Source organism: Telmatherina bonti, assembly GCF_933228915.1.
Source record: "Telmatherina bonti genome assembly, chromosome: 13".
In the NCBI taxonomy this organism is placed as follows: domain Eukaryota; kingdom Metazoa; phylum Chordata; class Actinopteri; order Atheriniformes; family Telmatherinidae; genus Telmatherina; species Telmatherina bonti.
Genome location: NC_136611.1, coordinates 28164356 through 28186374, shown reverse-complemented (window position 1 = coordinate 28186374; position 22019 = coordinate 28164356). Strand labels below are relative to the sequence as shown.

The following is a 22019-nucleotide window of genomic DNA, read 5'->3' as shown; positions in this document are numbered from 1 at the left end:
ATGTGCATCGAAGATGGAAAGGAAAGCTGGAAAAAAATGTGAAAAGTGTAACTGAGTAAATGCTCCGGGTAGAGTCTATCTCCATGTACAACTTATTTTGTTTGCTGTCATGTATAAGACAAATTTAGCCATGTTCTTCAGCATAAAGGACATTTTAGAATAGACGAGAGAAACATTAGTGTCTCATAAGTCTCTTTAATTACACTTTACTGTACTGAGAATCTCCTCCACCAGTAGTTGGAAGAGTTTAGATGGTCTCTAATTCTTAATAGAATAAGGGGAATAAGCTCACACTATTCACAGGCAGTGATTTTATACATTGCTTACAACCTACAATGCAGCTGTGTACAGGTAAAACCTCTAGAATACATTTTATAATTTGGTCATTTCTTTATAATAATAATAATAATCTCACTTTGCCTTTTTCATTTGAATTTAATTTATTTGATTGCTTGATCATTTAGGACTTTGAGTAAACGGTTGCTGTCTGCAGATTCAAATGTTTGGCCCACATTCAGCACACATGCATTTTTATTTGGCCCAAATTTGTTTTGATTTGTGACGCTTTCTAAACGTGAGTCGTATATCTGTTGCATCCAAGCAACAGCCATATGACCATCACTTGTAGCACACAAAATACTTGCTTTAATTCATATCCTGGCCAACAACGGACTTCTGAGCCACATGTGCACAGGACATGTGCCGTAATCCAGACCAGGCTGACGACTGACTTCTGGCCCACACGACCATGCCGATCCCCTGAGCTATAAGGGTATTATGGCTCAGTTACAGAATATTATTACAGGCATAAAAGCTAAATGCAGATATCATGAACTTCACTGCTTCTTGTTGCAGATTTTAACTCTTGGGATGGTATACAAACTTGACCCAGATGATTTTAGAAGTCTTTGTGACTCATGGTGTCAGCAGATCTAGTGATACCCCAGTTCCAGGGACATTGAGATGTAGTGTCAAACCGAAATAAAAACAAAAAAATGATTTGCAAATCTTTTCAATCTGTGTATGATTGAATACACAACAAAAAAAAAAAGATACATTATGTTCAAACTGATAAACTTTATCGGTTTTTGCAAATACTTACTCATTTCTAATTTAATGCCTACAACCTGCTTCAACTGAGCTGGAACTGGGCAACAATAGACTGGGAAAGTTGAAGAATGCTCTAAAATACTTTTTTTGAAATGATACTTGGGAACAGGTTCCCAGGTGAATGTCATGTAGGTATAAAAGGAGTATTAACGAGACTTAATCATTCACAAGAAAGGTTAGAACGAGGCTCACTATTGAACAACTGCGTGAATTAATAGTCCAACGGCTTAAAGGGGTGCTATTATGGTATTTGGAGTTTTCTGAGCTTTCTACAGTGTTACAGTGTTGAATCCTCATCAGACATGTGAACGGCACCGTTTTTTATCACCTAAACGCATGTTTGAATTTGAGTTCCAGCACGCTCTCCGTCCGGTTTCTATGGTGACGAAAAACGCGTCGTTTTTGAGAGTTTTTTCTACTTGGAAATCCTTGTGACGTCCCGGCGGATAAGGTTCGGTGATTGGTTACCTTCTACTGGTTAACAAGGGCATGTACAAATACATCAGGCGGGTGGAAAACGTCGGATAAAGTTATTTCTAACGATGGCTGGTGAGTTTACCAAAGAGAGACATCCTGCTGCATTCCTTGCTTTGGGTTGCTATTTTCCACTTCGTTTTCAGGGTCTGATTCAGGTTCCAACATGTAGGGCTGTATGCTATGTGTTGACATTGTATTTTGTTTTTTATTGAGTTCATATTAGCCTAATCCTTCTCTTTATGAGATGTTACAATGACAGCGAAAGCAGTTGCGGTGCTACTGATGTAGTGCAGTGGCGGGAGGCGGTGCTTAATGCGGAAGAGTCTCAATCCACTCGTTTTGCCTGCAGGCTGATCTGACAGCCTACGGAGAGGGTCGGTCTGAAGTAAATAAAGCCATTTGTGACAATAACTCGTTCAATCCCAGCCCTTCTGGGCTCAGAAATAAAAATAAATTAGTCTGAAATGCACATAATAGTTCCACTTTATGAATGTTTCTCAGTGGTCAATTGTAAAGAATTTAAGGATTTCATCATTTACAACAAAATTATCAAAAGATTAAGAGAATTTGGAGGAATTTCTGCATGTAAGCGCAAGGCCAAAAATCAACAATGAATGCCCGTGACCTTCGACCTCTCGGACAGCACTGCATTAAATGCTAAAATCCTTGTGTGACTGATTTCATCATGCGGACTCGGGAATACTTCAGAAAAACATTTACAGTGAACACAGCTTGTCATTACATCTACAAGCTGAAACTCTGCCATGCAAAGCCAGAAATCAACAACACTCAAACACTGTCAGCTTCTCTGGACCCAAACTCCCTTTTTTGACTGACGCAAAGTGGAAAAGTGCGCTGTGATCTGACGAGTTCACATTTCAGATTGTTTTTGACAATCATGGACATAATGTCTCCGGGCCAAACAGGAAAAAGGCTATGCAGATTATTGTCAGTGCAAAGTTCAAAAGCCAGCCTCTGGGATGGTGATGCTAATGTACTGGTGTCCTGTTCCATGGTGCCCATCGGATGGGTAACTCACTCTGTAAAGGCACCATTAATGCTGAAATGTGCATCCAGGTTTATGCTGCATCCAAGCAACATCTTTTCCAGGGCTTTGTTTAGGATGTCCCTGATTATTTCAGCAAGACAATGCTGAGCCACATTCTGCAGACATTGCAACAGCATGGCTTTGTAGTAAATATCTGCAGTTACCAGACTGGCCTGCCTGCAGTCCAGACCAGTCTCCCATTGAAAATGTTCAGCACATTATGAAGGGCAAAAAACAAAAATGGAAACCCCTGAGTGTTGAACATCTGAAGTTGTAAATAAGCAAGAATAGAAAAGATTTCCACCTGCAAAGCTTAAGCAATTAGTGACTTAACATTTACTGAGTGTTAAAGGGAAAGGGGATGCTTTTTTGGAAGATGTTTGCAGGCATCCATTTCAAAATGAGTAAACATTTGCAAAAAAAACAAACATTAAGTATATTGTCTTTGCAGTGTATTTAGTGAGTTCAGGTAAGAAAGAATTTGCTGCTAATATTGGCTTTTATTTATGCTTTTACACAGCGGCCCAACTTCAGTGGAATTGGGGTGGTGGAGCGAAAACCATTTAATTTTTAAACACAGCCATCATTATTTTTCGACACTCATTTGGCAGAAGCTTTTACCAAAAGAAACTTGCATGTAAGAAGTGATCATAAGAAAACTTTAAGATTGGTGTGCAGCAAAATCCAGAATAACAATTTGAGCACTGAAATGCAGCAGCATTCTGGATTAGTCACTGTTGTCTGAATAACTTGTATTACTTTTTATTTATTTATATTTTCTCCTGTTGAATCTCAGGCAGACTAGTAAGACTTTTATATTTTGAAACGGCACTTTATTACATGCAGTTTAGCTTTGTCTTGCTGAACCAGTGAAGGTCTTCTCTAAAAAAAAAAAAAGAAAAAGACTGTGTCCATATAGAGCTATATGTTCTTAAAATCTTCCACTTCTACAGAGACTTGTACACCTTCTTTTCATAAAAGATGCAGGCCAATAACAAACTGAAGCATCCCTGGGGGACATACCCTTCATAATTTCCCCTAAACAACTTCAAGCTTCAGTTTATCTGACTGGTTTTCTACTTTACCACAGTCCATTATGTGAGCTTTGGCACAGGAAAGATGGTGGATTGAGTTCATATGACTTCTGTGCATGACGAAAGTCTTAATCAGCATATGTTGGCTTCACAATATGCCAGTAGAACTAATTGTTTTTTTTGTTTTTTTTAAGTAAAGGATCATGCCTGGTTTTGCTAAACCTTCACACATTAATTAATAAAAATCAATGCAACATTTTTTTAAAAATACAGTATTTGAACCCTACAGACATATGCAATGATACTTTTTTTATTACTAATATTTAGAATTTATCATGGTTTGATTCATTTTAATGTATTCTATACAATATTTATAAAAGAAAAATCATGTAAATAGGTGTCCACTGTAGGGCCACTATGCATGAAAGGGTTAATACTCTTTTAGGGACTGAAGTTCTTATATCAGCTATGGGCCTTATGCAGAAGTGTCTCTAGATTCTAAAAATATTTATCATCTGTAAGTAGTTATTCAACATTTTGAGTAAATTGTACAATGAAATGTGTAAAGGTATGGTTGTGGAGATGGATGAACCTCTTCTCATCTGCGCTTCATTTTCAGAGACGCTGCCTCACTAAGTCAGTCATGTTACTGACCTGTTTAAGTTAGCTACATGTTCCTCAAGTTGCTCCCACCCTGCATTTTTTGCCCTATTTTCTTTTAGTAGTATTTTTACATGCATGTCTGCGATCAAATTTGAAATTCTGTTTATTTAAATGTTCAAATTTGTTCCTTTTAAACATTTGAACATATGTTGTGAATATTAGTTTGAGATTTTCAAATCACTGCATTCTCTTATTATAATTAATAATCTTATGTTTTAGATTTATAAAAGAACATATTCAACAAAATGCACAGAGCCCAAAAAGGTAATAAAGGAAACTATGCCAAATAAAAAGTTGGAACTGTCCTTTCTGTACACTGGTTGATACAATACTTTTTTTTTTTCAGGAGCTCGCCCTGGAGATTGGAGTCATGCAGAAGAAAATGTACTTTTTTTTTTTTTTTTTCTCTTTAATGGACTTTTTTTTCCCCCATGTACATTTAAAAGATATTTTCATTTTGTATTCTTGGCAGCCTGTAAATGAAATGTAGAATACGGCGCGTGTTTTTGTAGTTTCTTTTAATGATTGAAGAAGTTCTGCCTGAGTCAACTAGTTGCATGTTTAAGTTCAATACTCGATTTGAACCAAGCCTGGAAATAACATGAACTAACTCTGGAAGGAAGCATTTCTGGCTTGCAATGAAAGATGTCAATAAAAATTTAATTTGCGTTAACAAATTCACATTTTGTGTTTTTCTTTGCAATTTTGTCATCTGTTTACAAAATGATAGCATGTCCCAAACTGTGGAGATGAATTTGAACCCCGCAGTCGCAGCCAGTTTGCCTCTATATATGTGACTGCAGTGCTGTATGCCATATGTATTTAGAAGGAAAGTGAAAATCAAAGCTTTATCTCTTCATAAGTCACTGAAGAGCAGAATTAAGATCAAATGGGAGGAATTGCGCATTGCTTCCCTGTCTTAAGTGAAGTAAATATGAAGTTTGCAAAGCAACATTTGGGTGCTCAAACATTTAGCCACATGTCCATATACAAAGCAGCCTAAAAATAAGTAAATGTAAGGAAACACTTGAACTTTTAATCAGCAAAAATCAGAAACTTTTGTTTTTTGAAAATAGGGCGACAAAAAAGTTGAGAATCCAAATTGTTATAAATTAATCTTAGATTAGCAATAAAGTTGCCCTTTGTTTGGAAATGTTTTTTTTTTATTCAGTAACTGTTATATTGTCTGTACATACAACCAGGAACTGTTACATGTGATGAACTCACATATATTTACTTCCAAATATGTAGTAGGATGCGCACTTTCTCACCAGTCTGTGTAAGTCATGTGAGCTGGGGTAACAAAGCGAACCTTGCAGGGACCCTGACGGTGCACAGGCTCTTCACGGAACAGAAGATGGCGCCTGTTTGACGTGAATTATGTTTTGTTCATTTTTGTCTCGCTTTAAGCAAGTAAACATGTTTCAGACGGCGACAAAGAAAAGCCTCCAGCAGGACTGTGGTGTGTAAACGCGATGATCACGTGCAAAGCTAAGGCTTCTGTGAAATAACTAGGAGTGTTGGGGTGCCACACTCTGGACAGGCGTGGCAGTGGGCTGGTCCACGCGCACTGAGTGATGGAAAAAACACCAGGGTTCATTGACCTGCTATCAGCTGAGGCCCCCCTCAAACAGCCTGTCGACGGAGCGCTGCTGTGGCCACCCTGTGCAGACACATCTGCTGTAATTAACTGAACATACAAGCTTTGCTTTTTGGTGGTGGGTGTGCCGCGCGCGCACACAGCCGACACAGTCCTGAGGATGCACTGAGGTGAGAACAGGCTGCTGCCTTTTTGTTTGCTTGTATGGTGATGGTGAAACAGACTGGGCGTTGTACTGGGTCTTCTCTGACGCGTTTATGAGCGGTGTGTGTGTGTTTCACTAATGATATCTAACAAGATGCTGTCCACCCCCTCGCTTGTTTACCGTGATGCTCACTGGGCGCTGCCTGCTGGTTTTACTGGTAGATTCAAGTATCTTGTTGCAAAGCGGGATAAAATGCTGCAGAGCTGTTGATGTTGCGCGTGCAGCTGTGGGCTATTAGAAATAAACAGTGGCTCTGTCTTGGCGAGGTTTCATATTGTTGTGCTGTAAGCTAGCTGGACTGAAAATGAGACAGCCAGTGTGTGATGCCAGCTCCTCTCTTCAGCCTGAGACGGTTTTCTGCTGTCTCTCTGTGTCGGGCAGTGTTAGAATGGTCGTGCGGGACACGAAGCCATCTTTTGTGGTGGGTTTCAGTCCCCCTTTGCGTGTTTCTTTTCAGAGGAGAGTCGTGCAGCGCCGAGCTGTCGCCGTTGGCCTCCTTGTTTTTTTTGGGGGGGAGGCCATTATCGGATCCTATCGGATTGGTGCTGATGCTGCAGCACGCGAGTGTTGCTAAGCAGCATGCATTCCGCGCACGAGAGGAGGAACGGAGAAAAAGCAGGAAACAAGATTGTATGACACTGGAATATGGGCCTGTGGAGTGCTGAAACCACATGTCCAACCAGCAGATCTGGCTAATGTGACTTCTCTCCCCTGGGGTGGGGGGTTCGCATTTTACTTATTTTTTATTTTCAGGATTGCAAAACAGACATCGCTCATATTAATTGCCACACATGAGCCATGAACTATATGAGTGGATAAATCCTGGAATGATAAAATAGATGAATGATGTTTATGTAATACTGTACAGATTACATAAAAGTCTATTGAGTTCTTGCTGATTTCAGTAGAATTACCATTCTGTTTAATGTCTTTGTTGTAAATTAAATATTCATTCATTTATATTGTCTATCTGTTATAAACTAGTCATAAATTAGGCAAAATCATTGGCAGGCGTACCTGACACCCAGCTTGACTTTGACAGTGATGTAGATCAGCCAAATGCTTGTTTGGGATGGGACTCATCTGCTTTATTATAAAACATGGTTACATGTTTTAGTATGGAGGACTGTGAAAACGATCTATTCCTAATGCAGCTATGATGGTTTCCTAAACTTAACAAAGTAGCTAGTTGTAAATATCTTTTTATTGTTATATTCATAACTGTATTTTTGTTTAACCTTGTCTTGTCCGGCATCATGGCGATTGGAATTATTATCTGGCTGCCAACTTGTTACAATCACAGCTGTTTTGCCAAGCAGCTTATTAAGTACTGTATGAATAGGCTTCCCTTGAAACTTCAATGTTATTCTTCATTTCTCTGTTTGTTCTTTGCTGAGTCATAGAGTTCAGTTCAGACAACATCATTTCTCCCAACAGGCAATTCGTTGGAAGCCTTCCCACAACAAATAAACAGTCATTGCAAGGATCAGTGATCAAGTTAATGAAACTAGAAGATCAACAGTTTTTCAAATCAATCATCAATAGAGACAAAACTATTAAAGTAACTAAAAATTTAAAAAAATATTAAAAATCTGATAAACAGTCTGTAAATAAAATGTCATACAGGAGTCATATAGATATCTAAATCTTTGAAAATTGGTCAATTTAGTCTAAAATGAGCATTATCTGTGTTTAAAAGCTTGATAGCAAAAGAAAAAATCTGCATTATAAATGCTCACAACAATGAAGGGGGGGGGGGGGGGGGGGGGGGGGGGGGGGAGGAGACAAGAGGAGAAAGGAGGTAAAATTGATAGAAATAACTACAGCTGTACAGGTTGAACCCGACAACCAGCTCCATGATGAAGAATCCTAACCATCAGGAGCACCAATTTAGTTTGAGACAAACACAACAATCCACATCAACACCACAAACAATTAAAACCTAACCATCGCTAAACCCACCGGACAACACAGCAGCATCTTGAACACCAGATATCTAAAACTAAATGAAACTGCACTTTTTCAAAGGAGGAGACACATCTGGATCTTCTGGATAACAACCTTTTAAAGCTGAGCTCATCAAAAAATGGGAATGAAAGTTTTTATTGTGAGGTTTTTATTTGATCCTTAAATTTTTTTAGGCGATATTTACTATTTATTATCATGCAAAATGTCAAACTTTTTATACAATAAACTTCTGCTAGTGTTATCTATCAGGAGGCAGAAGACAAATATCAGAATGTGTTGAACAGTATTTTGAGCAAAGTTTTTACCATAAAGTGAAGCTAAATGTCTCAGAAACTGTTTGTATCAGAGATGTGACTCTGGGCTCTATGGGGTTAATTATCCCAAGAGAATCTCACAAGACCACTTCAAATCACTGAATAAGCTGAAAAAGATAAACATTTTTATGTTTCTGAAATCGTTGTAAAGATGTAAGCTACAGAGGAAGCTCAGAATGACAGGCAATCTGCTGCATCACTTCCTGAGGTCAAGTGAAACAAAAGTAAGATGATAAAGCAGCTCAGTCGACCAACAGAGCCAGACTGGAGATGAGTTGGGGAGACAGTGGTGGTAAGCCAGCAGGCAGAGCACCATTTCTCCTCCTCAGTCATTAGGAATCTCCCCAGAGAGAAATGGAGGAAGGCTTTCTATCTGCTGCTTAACCCTGTCTTCCTACCACCCACCTGCACACACACATACACACACACACACACACACACACACACACACATACACACACACACACACACACTGTTGTATAAAATGTGAAACTAAACTTATTAAAAGTTGGAGAATGAAATTTCTTGCTTTTATAGACTGACTGCTTCTTTTAGGTGAAGTCTGTATGAATGCGTAATAAACAAACTCAGAGGGGAAAAAAGCCAAAACATTTAATAAGAAATATTCATTTGCAACTATTTGTTTTGAGGGTTGAATTTGCTGGGGTTTTTTTTACAGCTTTTAGACAACTTATGTACCGCATCAGAGTTTCTGAGCCCAGACTGGCTGACGCTGTATCAGGTCAAAGGCTATCTGGAAACAGCATTAAAGGTTTAGTCATCTGCCAGAGTTTTACATTTAGCCTACTCTGCAATGAGATGTAGACATGCACATGGACCTGATCCAAATTTCTCTAAATTCTGTGGCATTTAAAAGCATTTTCTGACAGCTGGAATCATAAAGAATGGAGCCCACAGAGACTGTCCATTGAGCTTGCACAAATCCTTGTTTCACTGATGCTAATTCACTCAGTTAGCGGGATGTAGCAGAAGGAGGGTGGGTGTGGTGTTTTTAGGACCTTATCTGGTTCCTGCAGCTCTCTGTGTGAGTGAGAGAGAGAGAAAAGGAGTGCTGGGGAGGGGCCACGTCTTTACTGGAGATCTTTACGGTAACTCTTAACTCTTTCTTCAATTACTGAGATGTATCGCTTGCTAACTTCCTGTTAGTGATTCTGTTGCTGCTGTCTGCATGTGAGCTCTTAATGCTCATCCCTGCATTTTCTACCAGCCAGGGCCCCAAGGAATACAGCATCCTTAATGTGAGGGTAGGTTTTTATTTTATGCTGCCATTTTTAAAAAGACAAGAACATGAAGGCTTCATGTGCTCATTTTGAAAGACTCATTTTTTCCACATATATGTGCAAGGTGTGATTTATTTTTATTGTGCTTAACTGAGAATTTTGATTGAATTGGAACTATTAAGTATGATACTGGCTGGATTACTTTTAGTACTAACTCTGGGTAGATCTTCCACTGGACTTGGTCTAAAAAAAAATATTCTTCAATTTGCATATTTCCTACATGTCTTTGGATAAGCTGCGATGGCCCTGTCGTCTTAAGCTATAAAGGATTAAGACGTCAGAAACGGTTTGCATAATGAGGGTAGTTTATTTTTTAACATTATATCAGAGGCTTGCCATGATGTGTTTTACACCATTGACCCAAAGTGGATCTTTTGTCATCCAACACTGCATAAAAGTTTAGTAAAATGTGTAAAGATGTTACAAAAAATGTTGTTTAACAAGTATGCTCATCCGTGCCTAAATCTTTAAGTAGACATGAAGGTTGGGAAGTGTGTGTCTGGTGGTCTGTGCTGGTCAGAAGCTGGAACCATTTATCAGATTGTTTAGTAAAACACACGTTGCTTTTGTAATGCTCTGTTATGCTATCATTTTCTTTCAGGTGTCCACCTGGTTAAAGGAAACACACAGCTAATTAGAAGATGAGCAAATCTCCCACCCCGAAGGGCACGCCAGTGCAGCGCAGCCCCAGCGATGGGGTCCCTGAAGGTCTCCAGTCTCCTCAGCATTCCACCCCTGGTTCTGGACCACAGCATAAAAAACGCATCTCCAGCCTCCTTCAGAGTCCAGTGAGATGTCTTCTTGTGATTGTTTTTCCTTTTTCTTTCACTCTGTATTCTCTGGATGGGATCATCTCCTTACATTAGAAAACTTCTCCTCTGATATCTCACTTGACAGTTTGGGTTGCAGTCGATGCTGGATGCCAGACACAGTGCACATGTCCCCTCTTTTGTATGTCAAGACAGCAGAGAAGTTTCGTGTTGCAGATTGAATTTCATATGAAGCAGAGAGGGCGACCGTGTAATGACCAGAATGACATAGAGATGCAGACTCGTTACATTTGCTTACTCATCTTCACTCCTGTTACGTGCAGAAGATGAGACAATCCCGATTTAAAAACTCAAAAGTTAATGTCAGATCTCTGATTTGCTGTCGATGTGATGGGATGTTAATGTCCGGACTGTGTTTGTGTGCAGTCATTCAGAGAGGAGCTGGATGTGCTGATCCAGGAACAGATGAAGAAGGGTGGCAGCTCATCAAACCTGTGGGCCCTGAGACAGCTGGCGGATTTTATGGCCTCTCATGGCTCCCCAGCTGCCCTGCCAGTCTCTCCTTCCAGTATGTGTTAAACATCTTTGATGTATTGAATGTACGTTGAAAATCCAATAATCAGTTGAACCTCTGCCAGTCTCATATAGATCCACATTTTTCATGGTAAGAAATTAGAAATCACCAATTTATTTTTTAATTTCTATTCTATTTGTTAGTTGCTTTTCATTGTGAGTTAAGTCTCGTAGCTGATAACAGTTCTGTCAATTTTCTCATTAGTTGTTTAGAAAGCAATTATTAATCTAGATATACATTTTTAATAATTTCATTGTGACAAAGTGTTCAATCTGATTGCAGAAGTTTTTCAACCTGCAGGAGATTGTCAGTTGTTCAGATCACATAAACAGTATGAATATATATACAGAAAATTGTTTCCAGTACAGTTTGTTCCTTATAATTGCAACGTAACACACCAGTACAAACAGGGGCACCGTAGTGTGTGGCCAGTTTTGCTGGTGAAGTTTTTCTGTCACCAGTTTTTTCTTCCTTTTAGTGTTGATTGATGGTAAAATGATATTGATGACGCTGGTGTTTCATGAACTAACAGCTGTCTTTTCCTCAAAGCTAAACCTTAAATTCTGCATACATTTCTACACAAACATGAACTCCCCGAATCATAAATTCCATCTCTTAGTGAAAAAATGATAAAAGTCATGTCATCTTCTGAACCATTTAGTCTAATTAAGGGTCATGGGAAGCTGGCACATATCCCAGTAATCACTGGGTGAGAGGCAGGGCACACCGTGAACAGGCTGCCATTCCATTACAGATAATACAAGTAAAGTGTGAAAATAGTCTGGTTTGACACTTCTGAGAGGAAACGATACCTTGGCGATCTAATCACATCAGGATCCAGGCCACCCATGTCCACAGAGGCCGCCATCGCAATCACCCCAACAGGGCAGGCAAGAGCCCACCCCACAGCCGTAGGGCTGCAGTGTAGGACTGCAGCTGTCCCAACAAGGACAGTCACCCTTGCAGCAGTCCCCAGACTGACCAGGCCAAGCTCCTAGCATGAAGGATCCCCATGAGGAAAACACTGGAGTTAGAAAGTTAAAATGAAAATCAAATAATCCCTTCAACAACAAATAAGAGCAGGGATGATAAAAAGTAATATATGTGTTTCCATATATACGCCTAACATGTAACGGACTTCAAAAGGTAATGTGCTAAGAACGTAATAAACTGGAATAAAATTAAATAACATAAAAATAAAGTATGAATTAAAATCAAATAGAAATGAGTTAAAAAATTCAGCTAAAAAGGAAATTCTTGAGCCTTGTTGTCCACATTATGATGCAGAGTGGATGATCTTATGTGGATGATAAACTATATTTGTTGTATAAAACATGTATGCAGAGAGCTAAAAAAAAAATTAAAGAAGACTCCTTCTACCATGTGAAATAAAAAGAAAATAGATTTTGCTCATTTGTTTATTCAGCTGTCCTACTTTCTGTTCCAGCATACAGACCAGCGCACACTATCTCTGTTTTAATGTGTTCTCTTCCTTCTGCCCCAGACATGATGATGGTGACGCCCATCAATGATCTGCATGGGTGGGAGCCTGGCAGCATGGTGAAGGGGGAGAGGCTGATGCGCTGCAAGCTAGCCAGCACCCATCGGCTGTTCGACCTCTTTGGATGGGCTCAGATCAGCCGAACCTGTCTTACAGTTAGTGTTAAAAACATCTTACTTTATTTTCTTTTTACTGGGATAAGTCAACATAATTTAAAGGTTAAATAGTTGTTGGTGCCTAAAAAATATCAACAATGGCTTTAAGAGGCTGAAAAGCTCAATAAGAAGCAAAGTGCAGCTCTAGTAATTGATTGATTTGACAACAGTAGAAATATAATTTGATAAATTAAATAAAATGTGTGGTTTTAAAAAGGTTAGCTTGTTACTTGTTATCTGTGGTCAGATTACTACAATCTGTTTTGTGCTTAGCATCCTAATACATGTGTCTTATTAGAGTCACTCTCCTCCCTCCTCAGCTGCGTGTGAGTAAAGAACAGGAACACTTCCTGGTGCTTCCAGACGCTCTAGCCTACAGCGAGGTGACCGGATCCAGTCTGGTGAGTCAGGATTAGCATTAAACTAGTTTAGATGTAATGAATGATATTGATACAAGGCTAATGGTATTTTTGTGTGAACAAGTATTTAAAGGTAAACTGGTTTATTTTTTTTTCAGTCGGGACTGTTGATATGTATCACATATTTTCTGACTGTGCAGTTTTATGTGAAACAATCATCCCCTGCATCATCGTAATACTCAACAATTCATCCAGGTTAAATCTGCAGGAAGCTGCTGAAAACGGTGAAGCATTGAAACTGCTTTTGCTGGCGTTTATAATTCCATATCAGAAAACGAAATCATTCTGACCTTGTTCCTTGCGATCAAATGTACTGCTGTTCTTGTTTTGCCACTGTGATTGTATTACCAGGCCGTATTTCTGCTGAATGTGATGCCCATGGCACCATGTCCATTTGCAGGTAAAGGTGAACATCCTGGGCGAGGTGGTGGAGAAGGGCAGTACTAACCTCCGAGTAGACGCGGAGAAATTCAGCTTGCACTCTGCCATCTACTCAGCACGGCCGGATGTTCGCTGCCTGCTTCACCTCCACACACCGGCTACAGCAGCAGTAAGTCTGCGTGGGATGACGGAGACTGAGGGGGGTGTTACCTCATAGCTAAATCCCTCTTGTCCCGCTGATATGAACAAGAAAAGAAGGAATCGTACATTGTTGCTTTGTCTTTTCACTAATAGACAAAAACAAAAGATCTTTTAAGTCAATGGCAATTTTAAGAGTTGCTCCCTGAAAAGGTCTGATTATACTGAACCATTCTTTGTGACACAATGCTATTTAATCACTGTGAACATGAGCCTTCACGCTGACAGCTAACTGCCTCCAGGTTTCAGCCATGAAGTGTGGCCTCCTGCCTCTGTCCCACGAGGCGCTGCTGGTTGGTGATGTGGCCTATTATGATTATAATGGACTCATGGAGGAGGAGGAGGACAGAGTGGAGCTGCAGAAGAGCTTAGGACCCACTTGTAAGGTGAGCAGACCACAGGAGACCAGCCTGATTCTGCCTTTGTTGCTTCAGTCATCCCGTGGCTTTTAGAAGAAATAGGGAGAAGATGAGATGACGTGACCTTACGCTGGATTAATTATTAAAGCTAATGTGCTGCTCACGGCTTCGTTGCTCATGTTGACTTGTAGGTTCTGGTGCTGAGGAATCATGGCATTGTAGCTCTTGGGGAATCTATGGAGGAGGCCTTCTACACCATCTATCACATCCAGGCAGCCTGCCAGATTCAGGTAACCAGAATACAAACGCAGTCGCTGTGATGAGCAGCAGCTGACTGGCTGACACAGAGCTCTGCAAATGCATATGTGGGTGTGTGAGAAACTGAACTAGCATGCGTAGGCAGTGTAGATGCATCAGTTATGCCCTTCTCTTGGTACCCTTTCATGGATATTCAGCCAGCAGCTCTGCACTGCAGTATTATACACCACTGTAGTATCATTTGCCAAAGACACACTGCAGTAATCCTACAGGAGCAGCCTGCAGGGCCGCACATATGGAACTAACCATAAGGCTGTTATTGCCTTCACACACATGTGATAATGGAAAGATGCCTTTGTGTATGGTGTGTGACATATATGTGGATAAAAGCTAAAGAGGGCGCCTTTAGTTTGACTTAAACTCTGCTTTTGCCAGGTGTCAGCAATGTGTTGTGCCGGTGGGGAACAGAACCTGATTCTGCTGGACCGAGCCATCCATAAACCCACACCAGCTGGCACCGTTGGCTGGGCTGGCTCCACCTTCGGGCCCCTTCATAAGAGTCGCCTTGGAGAGCATGAGTTTGAAGCCCTGATGAGAACTCTGGACAACCTGGTAGGCATCAGTAAATCTGCAGCGTTATTTTTGCAGAGATGGGAGGGAACACTTGCAAAATGTTTGTTCTGGAGATTTTCTTAAATAGGTATTTCACAAATTTCTCATATGAACTTGTTTTCTTCAGTCTTTTGTGGTTCATGATGGAGCCAAGAAGTCCAGTGTGGTGCGTGGATGTTAGTGAGATCTACTGGAATGTAAGATTGGATGTTTTTAGAGCTTTAGCCAAATAAGAACGTCTCAGTGCCTACTGATCTGGATTTAACCTTTCGTTACACGCCACTGGAAAGCTGAGATACTTGAGATTTGAATGATGGAAATTATTCCAGGCTACAATTAGTAGATTCAGTGAATACTTATGGATGTGCAGTTACAAGTAAAATTTATTTTTAAAGCCATGCTATACTCCAGTAGCAAAAATGGTCCTGTTAGATCAGCAAGGGTCGAGTAAAAGTAGTCCAGCAAAATAGTTGGTCCACAACATGTCTTTTATTCATAAAAAACAGTTTTAGGCAAATATGGAAGGTCTTGAAGGGTTAAACTTTTGTTTTCTTCTTATAGCTCAAGTATATCACACACTTACAACTGATGACCTCTTTTAACAAGCTGGAATTAAAACATTGGCATGTTGTTTTTCATACAGAAATTTTTCCTTTGGCTACGTTGTTTCATAATTCTTATTATAAGTGCAGAAAAATCCACATATTACTGCACCATCTAGTCACAGGAGGCACATCAGGGCAAATGGTTTAGCTTATGTTTTACATGACTTGCAGGATCTGCAGCTGTTTGACTTTTAAATATCGTTTTGTAGCATCTTATGTTTTGTGAAACTTAATTGATCCAATTTGCTGATTTGTAACACTGATGTCAGATTATAAAATGTGCCAAATCAGTTTATCTTCCAGGTAAATAATCCCAGATAATAGATTTGCATGCTAATTTCAACCCCTCACAACCAGCTCTGGAATCTGGATTATGGTCCTTTTTGGTTAAGCTTCATTGATTCACAACAAGTTCATACACCTTTGTGAAGCTTTGTTCTAGAGGAAATTCATTTCAGATTCACTGTGGACAACCTAAATGCTCCTGGGTTCAAAGAGTGAGAGAATTGTACCAAATGGAAAAAATAACATATCTGTTAAGACTTCAAAAACCTATATTTAGACTAATGGGGCCTAGTGGAAGATGTATTGGTATAAAAACAGAAATGGATGTTTTGGTTTGTGCTGTTTCGCCTTCCCACCCAAATTTGGTCTATCTTTAAGAGTGGCTTGGTGATGCTGAAACCACCTAGAAATGTATATTCTTATGCTGAGATGTGAATGTATTATCATTTTATTTATTTACTTATTTTCCTTAGAACCCACAGTGTCAATCTCTGCGCCAGTCGTCGCTGATGTATGACTGTGTAATTGCTCTGCTGAGAAGGAAATAACAATTCTAAGTTAAATTTTAAAAAAAAAATCCTAAATCCTAATTTTGACCATGACTTGTGCAGAACTTAACCTTGACTATAACCCTGTCCCTAGGTACACATTTCTGAGCAGGGTTTGGTCCAATGAAGACTTTTAGACACAACAAAGTCTGGATGTACACTAAGAAAAACTCACCATGAACTGAGAGACACATAGAACCAACAGAGTATCATTTACTTGACTAAAACCTCTTACATCATGTAAACACAGCACACCGACACATAGTGCTACATCTCCTGTTGGTGCTTCAGAATGAGCGCATATGTGACTTCTGTGCTTTACAAATGAAAAGTTTTGTCACACAGCAGTTTATAATGATGAGTGGACATCACATACATCTGTCACACAGCTGTTCTCTGGACTAATCGTTCACACCAGCGAAACTCTGACGCAATAGAGGCTGACATTTTTAGGAATGTTGTCGTCTCTTTAGTTGCTCCCAAACACTTAACATTGTCAGCCGATCAGTGGAAGAAAGTCTAGCCTGCTGTATTTCTACATATTACAACATCTTTGTTGGGTTTCAGGGCTACCGTACGGGCTACGCCTACCGTTTCCCTGTGCTTCTGGAGCGATCGCGGACACGGAGGGAGGTGGAGGTGCCGGCAACAGTAACAGCCTTCCACCAGTTTGATGACGATGGTGTCCACCCAGCTCTGAGGCAGCACCCGTTCGCTCAGCGCCAGCAGCAGGAGAGGACCCGATGGCTCAACACCCCCAACACCTACCAGAAAGTCAATCAGGAGCAAGCGAGCCCGGGACACCAGCGCACCACAGTGAGGCTCTGTGGACGAGTCTGAACCATTAGTTCTACACGTACTGAGCAGCATCTCCTGTAACATTAGCAAACTACATCTGTGGGAAGTCACTTCTGTGTCTCCCAGCTCAGACGGGGTCATTAGAAGAGAAAAAAATAGCTTGATCCAAACAAGGGGGCATCATTATGATTTGTTTTGTGACTTATTTATAAGATCAAAAAAGATTTCTTATACACAGTATATCTGATGCACTTTACCTAAAACAATGTCTGCCTCTGAGGCCAAAAGCTTTTCCTCTGATTCACATCGGGGCTCATTTAGACTGTGGAGCTTTTCTTTCTTTCTCCTGACAGCTTAAAGAACAGCTGAGTCAAAGCTGCAATAATATGTGAGACAAAAACAATAGTGGCTGCCTTACATCAGTGGGAGGAGCTTAACTCCTCTCCAGTTCCTCCCACCTTCCTTTTTCTCCTCTTGTCTGCATTGCAGGGGGAAGCCCACCACCTCTGATGTCTACAAAACAAGCTCTGCCCCCTGGTGGCCAAACATACTCAATGTCTAACTTTATCTCCTGAAAACATACTTTCTCTGGGAAATAATTAATTCATTTATTCATGATTCTAACCACATAGTCCAATGAAGGGTCGCGGGGAAGCTGGAGCCTATCCCAGCAGTCTTTAGGGGGAAAGGCGGGGTACACCCTGGACAGGTCGCCAGTTTATCACAGAGGGAAATAAATAAAGAGGAAAACAGATAAATCAGGAAGTGAAAGGCTTGGACCTTTGACTGGCAGACGGGATTCATCCCTGTCAGCTCTGCTTGTTTTATCTCCTGTAGTGGTTAATGAAATACTGTTTCCATGCTCTCTTCCTGCAGTGGCTGAAGACTGAAGAAATGACACAAGCTGGCAGCACAGCCATCAAGATAGAGAATCCAAACCAGTTCGTGCCTCTTTTCACCAACCCCCAAGAAGTGATTGAGACACGAAACAAGGTGAGCCTTTTTTCACACGCTTCTCCACTTTGGTTTCTTTATACACTAAAAGGAAACTAAACAGCTGACGGCAACATTTTGTTCTCAGATTCGACAACAGAACCGTCAGGATATGAAAACAGCAGGACCGCAGTCTCAAGTCCTTGCAAGTGTCATCACAGATGACAGCCCCCCGGTAAACTGTCACACTTCATGCAGGAAGAACATTAAACACTTTTCCCCTCGTTTGGATTTCCAGCATTAATTTTTTCTTCCTTCCTCAGACGCCAGTGAGCCCGCCGAAAGTCCCCCCTGAGCCGGAACCTCCAAATCCCTTCAACCAGCTTACAGACCAGGAGCTGGAGGAGTACCGTAAGGAGGTGCAGAGGAAACAGGATGGAGGGACCAATGGTCAGCTTCACTCACAGCCTCTCAGATGACTTCAGGAATTATTTCTGCACCAAATATCAACTATATACATTAAAAACTAATTTAAAAGCAATATTTCACCAGCATATAATTGGTCAGCAGTCATAGTTTTTATGCACACGGTACAGCTGACCGACATTTATCAAGGTGGGGAGGCTGTAACCCACTTCTGGGGCTTTGCTATTGGATTATAACGACCCCTGGCTTTCTGCCATTTTAATCTAGGTACATAATTTACAGAAAATTCACAACAATAAACAAATAGATGTTCTAAACCAACAAGAAGATTAGCTGGTGGGTAAAAAAAACTAATTCAACCTCTTTTTCTAAGTCTTTAACCAGCTTTAGTATTTATTCAAGCTTTGCTTTAGTTTCAACTTGCGCCTGCATAATTTTTGCATTAACATAGTATGACGTCTGCTGAATATCCTTTGAGTCTTCCTCACTTTGCCTTTGAAGCCATCTTACACTTTGTTCTAACCACTATGAATCCATTCAGACCTGAAAAGCCTTGCTCAGGCTTGGTTTTTAAGGCAGCAGTCTGCTGGAAGGGATTCAGCCTTCTACTTTTATTCTAAATTTTATACTTTGCACTTTTGCAAAACCTAATATAAAATGTGTAATAAAATTTTCAGTTTGTCTGGAAAAGGATGTAACATAAACAGTGCATAAAAAAAAGCAGGCATATGACATGTCGGTCTGAATGGGTTGAAGAAACGATGTTTCCCTTTTAACTGTGGTGTAAATGTTTTAACTTCTCTGTCTGCACAAATCACAAACATAACCTCCTGCTCAGCTGAGCCCTTCACTGTCCTTCACTGTTTGTATGTGTCTGTGTGTCTTTGTGGACGTAGAGGAGGAGGTGGCCAATGACAAGGACTCTCCCCCCACTACCTCCCCTACAAAGGGCCCTGCGGCCAGCCACCCTCCTCTCTCAGGTGAGGCTTGGCAGAGCGTAGATGTCTGCCCGGCTCGCCTTCCACGCTGCTACTCTGACCCGCAGCCGTCTGCAAAACTTACACATGAACTCATGTGTGGCTTTGTGCTGCTTCTGCCCTGTCATGCTTTAAATTTGTCCTGGGGGCTGTGTTACTCTTCCTCATAGGCAGCACATAGTGACTCTGACTGAAACATATTAGGGCCATAGTGTGCCAGTTTTGTGTAAATTTCCAAAAACACTTGAAGGATTTGCTTGTTTTTTTTTAAATATATATTATGATAATATAAAACAGTCAGTATACTGGCTTTAAAAGTACTGTTTGTTATACCTTTGAAATTAAAATTTCACAAAATAACCAAGTACCAAGTTCCAGTTAATATTATCCAGCGCTTCAGCAGCTAACAGCTGTCTCAATAAGTGTAAAATGAAATATAACAGCCCCAGAAAAAGCTTAAAAATAGTATTTGTTTCATGAATATTAAAATAAATTCTGAAAAACAGTCAATAAAAGCGGTCCTTTAGTGGCTGGAAATGATGCCACTGGATGAAAGGCAGGTTGTGCTGCGAATGTATCACAGTTCGAACAACAGAAAAACGCAAAACAATGCACATGTAAGATAAGAAATCTGATTTTATCTTCCATTTGAATGTAATTCCATAACTGACCTTTAAGCAATTGTCTCTTATTTTTCCGTAATATCCTTTATCAGGCATGGTTAACAGATTTACATGCCTGCACATAAACGTACAGCTTTTCCAAACTTAATGATTAATGCCAAACAAATTCCAAAGTCCATTTTTTTCTGTGAATAACAAGATTTACTGCACCAGCTCTCTCCTCAGACAGAGCTCAAGCTTCTTTGCATAGTCAGCAGGTTTTAAGGACAGATAACTGGAGTCACTGATGCACACTGTCAACAGAGAGTTTGGTAGAACAGATCATCGTGGTGGTTTGTGTTCGTCACCTGGAGGAGTAGCACCCAGTGCCAGCTTTTGTTGTTGTGTGTGGCTTTTGAGACATTTTGACTTAGCAGGAAAACGCAGCTTAAACCTTACTTAGTAAGTCCAATTAAGAAAAAAAAAATGTTTTACTACAGTGTTTTACAGCTTTAATGAATAAGTCAAAATGCATTCTGAACGTTTGTTTGACTTACCACATTTCAACCCATCTGTCCTTGCACATACTGTATCTGTTGTACTCTCTCCTTCTGTGTCTGTCTGTCCTTTTCTGTGTTACTCCACACTGGTTCATAGGGCACACTTCTGGTGCTTTGGTCTTGCCCGTCTAGTGTGTAAGTACAAAAAAATCAAACGGCTACCCACTTTTCATTCAGCAAGCATGTTCATCTGCTGCGACGTGTCCAGCATGTAGCTTTGCAGCTCAGAACACCTCAGGACTCATTCCTGTTCGCTGAATGTCCTGTGTTTTGTCTTTTTTTCTGAACAATACTTGCAGCAGAGGAAGCAGAGACGGACTCTCCAGCCATTCAGAACGGAGGAGAGGAAGAGAAGCAGATGACAGAGGAGCTGGAGAAAGGGATGAAGGCTCTTTCAACAAATGACACCTCCTCCACTCCTGCTGCTCCACCAGTTAAACCACTAGGTGGCACCCCTGAAGGCTCACCCTCCAAGTCGCCATCCAAAAAGAAAAAGAAGTTCAAGCCACCATCATTTTTGAAAAAGAGCAAGAAGCAGAAGGAGAAAGTAGAGACCTGAGATGGTCACGCAGACGCATCAGACCTCGGTGAAATACTACAGTGAAATACTTGATGGTGTATGACAGAACAGCAGATGCAGTGAAGCACCTCAGATATTTTCAGAGCCATTTCAGATGTCATTCACAGACACTGTGTATTTTACTGTCCACTGCTTCTCACTGATATTGATGTATGTGGTGATTCATCTGAAGCAGGCTTAAGAGCACTGGTGGTGATTTTCACATACTATTTGACCCAGGTCGGATATAACTCAATTTGACGTACTAATTATGATCACTCACAGTTTCTGTATTCCTCTTGTTTTATTTCCACCTGCTGTGTGAGCAGTCTTTTACTTTACTTCACTGTACAAGCGACCCAACAGGTTTATTCCTAAAATTCAGGATAATGACTCAGATTATGTCTGGCTGCTACATTACTTTCATACCTTCTGTCATTCACAACTTTGCAGTACACGGCGGAAAGTCTCCATTATCCATGTATAGGCACTTGACACGTAGACTGACTAGCACGTCACATTTGTTCATTGTTATAGGCATTTCATAGTTAGCATTTGGTTATCATTTTAAAATAGATGTTGCAGGTATAATCTGTGAGCACAAGTGCTGGACATATAGAAATATGCTGGTAGTGACTGATTGTTCCCTACTAAATGCCAGTTTTGTGTAAAAATATCAGCTTGTTTAAGTTATGTCAATAGAGATGGAAGGAGTTAAGTAGGGTGAATGAACTGACTAGCAATGAAAAGAAACCCATTCTGGATGCTGTTATTAAAAC

General features: G+C 40.4%; 1 protein-coding gene across 2 annotated transcripts; it reads left to right on the top strand.

The window, feature by feature from the left end:
• Positions 1-10361: 10361 nt before the first annotated feature.
• Positions 10362-21240, top strand: add2 (adducin 2 (beta); the record flags this gene model as incomplete). Of its 2 annotated transcripts, XM_079250729.1 has the most annotated exons (14): positions 10362-10508; positions 10917-11058; positions 12569-12720; positions 13041-13121; positions 13540-13689; positions 13961-14104; positions 14269-14367; positions 14771-14947; positions 16953-17201; positions 18060-18176; positions 18265-18351; positions 18440-18566; positions 19439-19522; positions 20993-21240. In XM_079250729.1, 14 exons carry the CDS (start codon positions 10362-10364, stop codon positions 21238-21240), a joined length of 2004 nt encoding a protein of 667 aa, XP_079106855.1. The 2 variants fall into 2 exon arrangements, with proteins under 2 accessions (XP_079106855.1, XP_079106856.1); XM_079250730.1 differs by lacking the exon at positions 19439-19522 and having other exon boundaries at positions 20984-21240.
• Positions 21241-22019: the final 779 nt, after the last annotated feature.